Source organism: Saccostrea cucullata, unplaced genomic scaffold, assembly GCF_032062105.1.
Source record: "Saccostrea cucullata isolate Sc308-1 unplaced genomic scaffold, CSIRO_AGI_Scuc_v1 ctg17663, whole genome shotgun sequence".
NCBI classification, from domain to species: Eukaryota; Metazoa; Mollusca; class Bivalvia; order Ostreida; family Ostreidae; genus Saccostrea; species Saccostrea cuccullata.
In genome coordinates, this window is record NW_026929825.1 from 1 (window position 1) to 11,058 (window position 11,058).

At 34.2% G+C, this 11,058-nt stretch overlaps 1 protein-coding gene across 1 annotated transcript; it reads left to right on the plus strand.

Annotated features, from left to right (window-relative positions):
* Positions 1-528: 528 nt before the first annotated feature.
* Positions 529-5,628, plus strand: LOC134282267 (uncharacterized GMC-type oxidoreductase Mb1310-like; the record flags this gene model as incomplete). Its single annotated transcript, XM_062764682.1, has 10 exons — positions 529-746; positions 1,818-2,007; positions 2,118-2,249; positions 2,371-2,492; positions 2,592-2,765; positions 2,902-3,052; positions 3,232-3,383; positions 3,473-3,650; positions 3,766-3,985; positions 4,262-5,628. Coding segments are annotated over 10 exons (2,804 nt in total), but the record flags the coding sequence as incomplete, so codon positions are not given.
* Positions 5,629-11,058: the final 5,430 nt, after the last annotated feature.

An 11,058-nucleotide genomic window follows, 5' to 3' on the forward strand; every position in this document is an offset into this window, starting at 1 on the left:
TTTTATAGTTTAAAATGTGTTAATGAAACAATTTCGCTGAATCAAACGAATGAATTTTGGAGAATGTAAACGATTATTGACATGTCCGTTGCTACAAAGATGCAGACATATTGAGGTTAATGATATTATTACTCATATTTTATTAATTTCTACTTTACATGTTCTTTCGCATTAATGAAATCTTTAATGAAATGTTACATGCGTGATTAGTCTGAAATTATGAATCACAAAAACGTTATGATTTTCTCATCAAATTATCGCACGACTCGAGGTGCTCTTCACTGACTACCGCAAATGACGAAACAAACCCTAATCTGACAAAAAAAAAAATATCGGAAGACCACATCACCAGGTCTGTAAAGGTTTTACTTCTGTTCATAGAATCGACGATAAAATTCAAATAACTAAAAATGATTTTACCAAATCTCTTATTTAATTGATACTTTTGAAATGCAATGCAAGACCACATATTGCGTGTGTAGGAGTACAGGAAAATTTCTTTTATCAGCAAATTAATCAATTTTACAGTGGGCGGAGGAACATCCGGGTCAGTTATTGCCTCCAGATTGTCGGAAGATCCAGACCTCCGCGTCCTTTTATTAGAGGCTGGCAAAGCTGATGACGAAACATTTGAAAGTCACGTGATCGACACACCGGGTCTTGCCAACAGCCTCGTAGGAAGCAGCGTTGATTGGAAATACGAGACAGAACCTCAAAAGCATTGTTGTGATGGCCTCAAAGACAAGGTACTATAACCTCAAAAAGAGACCTAAAATATGGCCATATACAGTACAGTAATACAATAAGCATACAATTGCAAAGTGCAAACTTCACAATTTTTATCCTTAAAACTTTTGACTACGGAATGTTTCTACTACTTTATCCAAAAGTTTACTTTATACTAAAGACGTAAATAATAATCTAACAACCAAGCTCTATGATAGACGTGATGATTTTAACTTTTCTATCGTCAACTTGCCTTACGTATGCAGCAATATACCTTCATCACCTGCATACGGAGTTCGTATATCTCAGTTGATTCGATATGCAAGAAATACTCTACGTATGAACAATTTCTAAAACGATTTAAATTATTGACAAACAAGTTGGCGAAGCAAGAATATCAGCAGTTTTGTTTAAAGTCATCATTTCGTAAATTCCATGGTCGATACAATGACCTTGTCAGCAAATACAATTTATCATTGAGTCAAATGCTGACTAACATTTTTCATACTAATTGTAAGTTCATTATTACACACTAAATTGACGACGGATTTTTCCGTTATTTCCCGATCATGACAAGGAACACACGGCGAGTGTGACCGGTCGGAAGGGTATGCTCACTCCTCCATGGTACCTGATCTCAACTCTGATGTTTTGGAGGTCCATGTTCGCTCTGTTCTTATTTTGTATTGTTTTCTGCACTATTGATCTTGAGTACTATTTGTTATCTCATATGTTTCTTGTAAATGACTCACGATGGGTGTAACCGGTCAACAGGAGATGCTTATTCCTTCTAGGCACCTGAACCCATTGATGGGAATTCCTGGGTCCGTGTTTATGCCCTGTTCACAATTTGCATTGTTGTAGTTTTTACGATTTGAATAGCTTTTCGTTATCTTCACCTTTTTCCCTTTTATATCCATTTTATTTTTTTTAAAATACCTTCATTAAGCAAATGTTTAAAAAAAAAAGCAGACGAGTCACTAAGTTTGACTTGATTCAGAAAGAAATAAATTGCATTTTGACAAATCTTTATTATAAACTATAAGTGAACAAAAAGAATACTTTACTAAATTACCGAATTAACTCGACAGAAAGTCAGGTTGTCACGTGGAATGGTCTTGGGAGGTACCTCAGCGATTGATTCTATGGGGCACATCAGAGGAAGTGAGCACGTTTTCGAGGAATGGGAGCAGTCGGGAGCAGAGGGCTGGAACTTCACAGGCGTAAAAGATTTCTACAAAATGGCGGAAGACGTGAACATCAAACGAGTTCCATTAACAAGTTTGTATAATCTGTATAAAAATATTTTGGTGTTTCTTACCTTCTTTGGCTATATAGAAATATTTCAGTGTACGTCCAAACAGAGTGATATTCTCCTAACTGCTTTTTAGCTCACAGAGGACAATGTGGACCCGTGCATGTGATGGAACAAAAGGATGACTCCTTGAGGTATTCCATGTTTAAAGCTGGAACCACAGAAATGGGCTGGCCGGTGGTGGAGTGCAATATTGGAGAAAATATTGGTAACTTAATTCGTGTACTTTCAACGATCTCCAAAGTCACCAAAATAAGTAAAACGAAAAATAATGAAAAGTCAATTTTTTTTGTTTTTACCACCTTAACAATTACAGGCTCTTTTATTAGGTCTTTGTCGGAGCCAGCTTACAATAAAGCATGGGAATCGTATCAGCTCTGCTAAGGCTTATCTGAACCCCGTGAAAAAAAGGCACAACTTAGATATCCAAACAGAGGCAAAAGTTAAAAAGGTTTGCTATTATTCTGTGAAAATTATATGTGCCTGTTTCTTCCTAGTATCAGATAAACAACAGCTTTAAGTAAACGTTTTAATTCCATTCTTATTTTAGGTCTTAATTGACGAGTATGATCTCCGGGCAACTGGAGTGGTTTTTGTCTACCGTGGAAAGGATTACACTATAAAAGTGAGACGTGACGTTATTCTGGCCGCTGGTCCTATAGAAACACCCAAACTGTTAATGCTTTCTGGCATAGGGAAACCAGCTCATTTATCTGCCCTGAATGTAAGTTGTAACTTAGCCGTCAGATGTCGAAACAGATAATCAGAGTCCCCTGAACAAAGTAAAAATGAAAATGATTTTTTTCTTACAGACTTAATGTTAATGAGGATCCTCTGAATGAAGATTATTTCTATTGCAGATAACTGTTTTAGAGGATTTACCTGTTGGAAATAATTTACAAGATGGTTATGTTGTGCCTCTACGACTGTATGTTAACCTCCCAACATATCGACCAGATAAACCTATGGAAAACGTGCAAAGGTGGAGAGATTACATCTACCTTAGACGAGGTATCTAGAATTTAAGACGTCATATGCATTTGGAAGGCTTCTCAGTAAACAAACACAGTCCTTTAATCAATAAAAAGTGTTCTTCCACCCTTTGAATTCTTAAACTTCTGCGAAAGGAACTAATTGCTTCTTTAACACTTTTATTAGTCTTGCTTATAAATGTCTTTTACTTTTTTAAGGTGAATTAGCAGATGGACTCCTTGATGCACACTATTTTTTGAGAACGTTACCGAGCAAAGCGACTCGATATCCAGACATTACTATATCTGTTGTTAACATGTTGCCAGATAATGACCACTCACTCTTAATGAAAATGAATGTGGAAAAACATGTATGTACACATGTGTATTTGATCGCTTTTGAAACATTTGTCTCATCTGTTGAGTTGTAAAATCTTTACCTGGCTGTGGATGATTTCAGGTGAGAGACACTTGGTACAAACAAGGAAGGGGAAAAAATGGCGTCTTGTTGGAACTGACTTTGATGCATGCTAAAAGTCGTGGAACAGTTCGACTTAGAAGTGCTGACCCCAACGATCCACCCATCATTGACCCCAACTACCTGGCAGAGACTGAAGATGTGGAGGATCTACGCAAAGGTAAGGAGCAGAGCGTGGTGAGCAAGAATGCAAATTACATTTATCCAAATTTTTATTTCATCCACAAAACTTGCTTTTTATTTTTGTTGAAGGAAGCTTTGTTCTTTTATTTCAGGTATTGAATTCATTCAAAGGCTTGCTACAACTGGGGCATTCAAAGCAGTGAATTCAGAGATAGAGGAAAAATTTACAGAGTGTAGGAATCATCTATCCAACTCTCATGCTTTCTGGAGGTGTTATATTCGATATCTAGGATACAGTTCAAACGAACTTGTAGGGACTGCACGAATGGGAAGACTAGAAGACAATACTACAGTCGTAGACAGTTCTTTGCGGTGTGTATACTGTCATGTTTTCTTAAGTTCTGATCTTTGGATTAATCTCATCCTCTTTACCAAAGTCATGTTTATACAAAATTTATCTTCCATTATCTACAAATCGAATGAGTATGTTATTTTCCTAATTTGAGATTAAGAGTGGGAATGCAGAAATTTTTGCAGGCACATTCTTTTAAGGATTCAAATGTCTGGGTAAAAACTTCAAAGTGATAATATTAACTTGGTATCTTTTGGCAGATAATGTTGACATTTGCATTTTTTTTATTTTTGCAGAGTAAAAGGAATAAAGGGTTTAAGAGTTGCAGATGCATCAATAATGCCACAGAGCACTGGAACAACTCGAGCGTCGGTGATCATGATTGGAGAAAAAGCTGCTGATATTATATACAAAGATTTCAAAGAGTCTAAGGAAAACATCCATACGCCCCATGCATTTATAAAAGCAAGCAAAACAGCAGAAATGAAAAATTTAGATCCCCTCACATCTAGCATTTATGACACAAAACAACCTGTTGTAAAACTTGAGAACACAAAACCTTTAGATCCAGTGACAGCTCCACTGAACACTGCATCAGAAACCGATCTACTGAGTATGTTTGAACAGCTAGTAATGGACCCTATTACTGATCCAAGCCCACCTCTAGGAACTGAAGCAGGGGGCTTGGGTATCGGAGGTGGTGACTTAGCCTCGGGGATCTTAGATAAATCTGGTCGTCTTTCAGAAAATGCTTTGTTACAAATTGTAGGATCATCGTCAGGATCCGCAAAACTGATAGAAGGTGAATTGTCAGCGAACAAACAAAATGCTGCGAATCAAGCTGTGAATAAAGCAAGTGAGGCAGCTAATTTTGTCAAAGCCGCTAGAAATACTGTCAAACAAACAAAGAGTTCAAACATTAAGGTTCCTGCAAAACCAGACATTTTCTTAGAAATCCAGAATCTTTCTCGAGATTCGAAAACCCATGCAAAAAACACTAAACCATCTCTTTCGCCTAAAGTTAATACACTGAGTATCGAGAGATCCAAAATTTCAACAAGTGTCAAGAAAAATCCAGAAAATTCTAAAATAAAAGCAACAAAACAAGTTAAAAAAAATGTGAATTCAAAAGTTGAACAGAAATCCACTCCACCAAGGGTTAATCACCGTGTAGTTGATATACATTCGTTTATGAAAGGGCAGTCTGCTCCTAGTTCAGTAAAACGAGTAATTGACATGCATTCTCTTTTAAATAATAAATCGACTGTAGATGCTCAGAGTTCTAAGTTACTTGGGCCATTCACGCTAGATGGCGTCCTGAAAGCAAATAGTGAAATAAATCGAGAAAGAGGCTTACGTCCATTGCCTTCTTCTCTTCAGACAAGTCGTGTGTCTACTGAAGGCACCGAGTCTTTATTTGACAATCATAGGGAGGTGTTCCCTAGCAGAGAGCCGGATGTTAGAGGTTTCGGAAGCAGTGCTGGTTCACTTTTATCAAACAGTTTAGTCACAAGACGAACAAATCGAAGGCGTACTACTTTAAGAGGAAGTGTTTTTTCGTGAAAAAAAACAAACTTTATAATTTTTATAACAGACTCTACCTAAAGAGAGATTGTTTATTTGGTGTAAAGGATGACAGATATAATAAAACAATTTTACTGGTGGAAGACATGTAACAGCTGTTTCAGACATCTTTTCTCTTTGGTCGGTTTAATATTCATACAAACACTCGTATAAATCTGAAAGGTAAAAAAATGTCTTTTATCTATGCATAATGTTGCCACAATTTGAAACTGTCACTCAAAATGAATTCCATTAATTCACGAGACAATATCTTCAAAGGCAATTACAAAAAGACATGAGTTTATGCTATCAGATGTGCGATTGAAGTAATTAATTAGTTGATGTGGTAATGTTAAAGCACTTGCCTATCTTTTGATTCTTGTACAGAAGTTCATTTTCTTTGATTTGTTGACACAGTTTACAACAGTGCTTTTTGTAATCGTCACAGAACTTCTCGGGTTGGTTCGTGTAAAGACATTTCTGTCTCCAGGCGCAGTGTTCGTACTGCATAATGCCACCACACTCCTCCCCTTGGCCTGAAATATGTCCACAATGATATGCAGCGGTTAAGAAGCAATGACATCAGATAAATAACGCATAGATAGAAGGGAAAGAAAAAGTTTCTATCGAGCAATATATATATCAGCTAGTTAAAAGAGACTTTAGTTTTAAATAAGTTTACAAATCACGCTTTATTATGTCTTGCATGAAACTAAAGGTTTAGAAAAAGATTTTTTTAAAAACCAAAAATATGTGTAGTGAAATTCGTAATAAAGTTGACAAAATGACATTAGGCAAGAGAAAATTTACATTAGTTGATATATAAAACTATAATTCCAGACACAAATATATCCAACAGGATATTTCAAGATAAGAATAGATTGAATCAAGACTAAGATGTGATAGGCCTAACAAGTCATAACAGACGAAAGACACCAGAACCGAACGTGTCAAGAGATGTAAAGGTCTATAAGGTTTAGGCCCCAGCAAGAAAAAAATATACTGTATGACAAGTAGATGTTAGAAAAAGATTGTATTTATGAGGAAATGTACTCCAGCATAAAAATGGAAAGGTAAATAGAGATAAATATATATGGTTGAAATGTATCAAAAATAATATATAACTGTTAAGAAAATATGTACCATAAAAATTTACATCCAAATATATTGTAAGGGTAAATAAAGATAAAATTAGATTATATCTAGCATGAAATTGAACGGCTTAAATTAGTTAAGATAAAACAAACTAGAATATTAGGTATAATATGTTGCAGTTAGAATATATAAGAGCTGGAAATCAGCACAACAGATTATGCGCCAAGATCATGTAGCCCCTTTTTCTTTACTTTCAGTACTTACATGTACATGTTTATTCCTGTTAGCAAAAATAATACGATAATCTTTACTAATTCTTCATGTCGGGAATATTTTCAGCTTAATACGATTTTAAAATGTTGAAAGAGCTTTGCAATGTGAAAAAAGTTGATGGGTACATATTGATATTTTGAAAGATGAGATTCAGCTAATCTTGTATACCTTTCAGATATGTAGTATATCTTTTATATTATTTTACGGCTCTGTTAACTGTTATTTGTATATATGTTCGCCAAAGCTGTTATATGTTATCTGTATTTAAATTATTAATAAAATTATTGAATTTTTTTTTAAAAAACGTACAGAGAGAGAGAGAGAGAGAAAGAGAGAGAGAGAGAGAGACGGGGGAATGGTCTATACATTAGATTTTTAGACATTAGGTATATGAGATAGAGAACAAGATGTGTTTGTGAAACACTATGCGCCCGGCGGCAACAAAGTTCGAAAAAAGCTATTTTTAGCATGTAGATCACAGTCAAGGTCACAAGGTCATTGACCTTGGTGTCATTTGAAAGAACTTGAATAGTAGAATATGCATACCAAATATGAAGTCTCTATTTTCATGGTTCAAAAGTTATGGCGAAGGTTAAAGTTTGCAGGAAAAAAAACTATTTTTAGCATATAGGCCACAGTCGAGGTCACAAGGTCATTGACCTTGGTGTCATTTGAAAGAGTTTAATTAGTAGAGTGCGCAAACCAAATATGAAGTCTGTATCTTTCATGGTTCAAAAGTTATGGCGAAGGTTAAAGTTTGCGGACAAATAAACAAACAAACAAACAAACAAACTGACAGAAGACAGACTAGACAAAAACAATGTACGCCTCGGATCTATCGATCCGGGCGCATAAAAAGAGAGAGAGTGAAAGGAGTGGTATTTGAAACATATAGAATATGAAAGAGAAAGGAGAAGAGCATTAAAATGTCTACTCACCCGACATGATGGTCATTAGAAACACACATATGATGACACGGAAATTCAGACCAGGCATTCTCCAAACGGGATAAACAACTGTGAAATACTCAACAAAGAATGGGATTATTCTTAGCCGCTGGAGCTTTATATTTTGTTCACAGCTGGACGTTTTATATTGTGTGAAATATAAATAAATAACTTTTATTATTATCGTGTTATCCATCACAAACAAGAACATAGCCACGTGCCATATCATATTTCATAATGTTTGAACAATTTATGAATTTGTTTATTATGAAACATTTTGTTGATGTCGGACAAAAAAATTACTGATCATGACCTCGAAATGTAATATTTTACTTTGACAATAGCAATTTGTTGTGATTGTTTGTCAATTGTACAAGAAAAAAATCTGTCGACCATTCAGTATGTACATATTGGCTTACAATTAGTATGAAAAACGTAAGTAAGCATTTGATTTAATGATGGATTTATTATTTTTTTTTTTTTTGCTAACAAGGGCATTGTATCGAGCATAGAACTTACAACATGATGACTTCGAAGGAGACTGCTGATATTCTTTAGTATCTACTTGTTTGTCAAAAATTTACCTCGTTTTAGAAATTGTTCATACTTAGAGCTTGTTTTTTGCGTATCGAATCAACTGAGAGATATAGAAACCGTACGCAGGTGAATTTTATGGATGCATATGTAAGGGAAGTTGACGATTGAAAAGTTAGTCATCACATTTATCATAAAGCTTTTTTGGTAGAAATTACCAAATATGAAACAGATTTGTCAGACTCTGTGGTACTTGTATCCTTTATTACAAAATCAACGGCATATATAGTATTGACATATGAAATAAAATAAGTTAATTGACAATACTTCGTCGATATATCTAAATCTCGAGTTGAAGGCACAGCAAGTGTTTTCTTCTTGTCACGTATAAGATTTTAAACAAATTCTGTTTCATATAAATACAAAAATAGTTCTAATAATGGAGCAAAATTGGTACCGGGAAATTGCAAACAGATTGTTGGAAGACCTGATCTGCAAAAATCAGAAAGACATTGTCAATCTGAAACTCAAGCATCATTTTAATATCAACTTCAGAGTACTTGTGTGTACAATAGGAATGTTCTTTAACAAAATTATGTTACAAATGACCAATGACAAGATAAGTAAATCTACCAGTTCCATTTTAATTGAAATAGCAATTGTCTATGATATGAAAGAGCCTGGATTTTATATATCGTAGAGAATGGTTGGATAAAAAGTTGAAAAGTTGCAGGTTTTTGTGCTATTGATATTGGTTAAAATTTTGTGATTTAAAATTTTCAAAAAGTTCCTTGGAATTTTTAAGTATCGCTCTACATTGATTTACACAAGTCTTCAAATATATTAAGATATAGTTTTCTATATTATTTAATAGAATTTTCAAGAGAACTTGTTGATGGGTTCTTTAATTTATTCGCAGATTAGAGTTTAACTTGAAATAAACGACATCTCAGAGTCCAACATATATGTTTCATATGAATAAATTAACTAGAAAGAGGGCTTAATGGCAAAATAACAACTTAGTGATTATTGCAATTAATTCAAATATATATATATATCTTCTTACTCAAAGACGTTTCTGTCTTTCCAACATAATTAGATATTATACTTGAAAAAGACGTTAATGGTAATCGAACAACCAAGCTCTTTGATAAACATGATGACTTTAACTTTTCTATCTTCAACTTTCCTTACTCATACAGCAATATACCTTCATCACCTGCATACGGAGCTTACATATCTCATTTGATTAGACGCAAGAATATGCTCTACGTATCAACAATTTCTACAACGAGGTAAATTATTGACGAACAAGTTCAAGAAATAAGAATTTCAGCATGCTCGTTTAAAGTCATTATTTTGTAAGTTCTATGGTCGGTACAATGAACTGTCAGCAAATACAATTTATCATTGAGTTAAATGCTGACTGACGTTTTTAATACTTATGGTAAGTCCATTATTTATATACTGAATTGACGACGGATTTTCCCGTTATTTCCCGATCATGACATGGAACACACGGCGGGTGTGACCGGTCGGCAGGACAGGCTTACTCCTCCATGTCACTTCTGATCCCACTTCTGATGTTTTGGAGGTCAGTGATTGCTCTGCTCCTATTTTGTATTGTTTAATGGACTTTTGATCTGGAATACTATTCGTCATCTCCATATGTTTCATTTCATGAAAAGATCTCAACTTCAAGCTTTATTATGATACTTTTTAAATTACTAGTAGTAATTTTATGAATCATCCTTCCATGCTCAGGACGGAGATTCTTATATTCTAGAACTTCACATAGACAAGGTTTTTCTTAAGCTTATGATTTTTTCAATTAAAATTGAATTTGTCATATAAAACGTTTTGAGAAACGTACAGTATATGTTAGTAGTTTTTTTTTTCATTCATAGAAATAATCGTTTAAGTGTAAGTTAGATTTATATATACGGAATAGCATCTCTAATTGTATACATGTATATTGTATACTTATTCACAGTGTAACCTTCTCCATCTGAATTCTATTTTAAATTAGCATGAAAATGTCTTCCCGAAAGACACATTATGCCAAGAGCTTTTCACAAACTGGCTCCTGTTGATATAATTTTATATTAAATTGTTCTCTGGTTCACCACAACAGGTGCCTGTTTTGAAAGCACCTTGACCGAAGCATAAAGTAGAACGAATTATTTCAAACGAAAATTGTTTAACATATACACAAGATTATTTTTTAATTTCTTTTTTATTTCTATTATTGACGTATCGTTGCTTTAAAATAGATAGCAAATTAACAAATAAGTTTTGTGTGTAAGAAGAACACTGCTTATTTGCATATTTCGTTTTCTCATGTCAGACATTGCCAGAAATGGTTATGCAAATGATTCTTACTAAGTGGTGACTTTGGTGTAAGTCTATTTTTATGCTTAGATTTACTATCGTTGAATGGAATTTTACAAAATGATTTTGGTTGAAAACTCCTTGGTTATATTTTTTCTCTCTTTTGTCATTACTAAAAGTTCTCATTGAGTTAGAACGTTTTAAAAAAACCCTTTGCCTATTTGTGATGATTCTAACATATCTGATTTGGCAGTTAATAGAAAAAAAATATGTAGTTCACGTTTTGTTGAACATTTTGTAAGTGTGGCAAAGTGTCTAACTAGGGTACCATATCACCCTAAATAACCTAT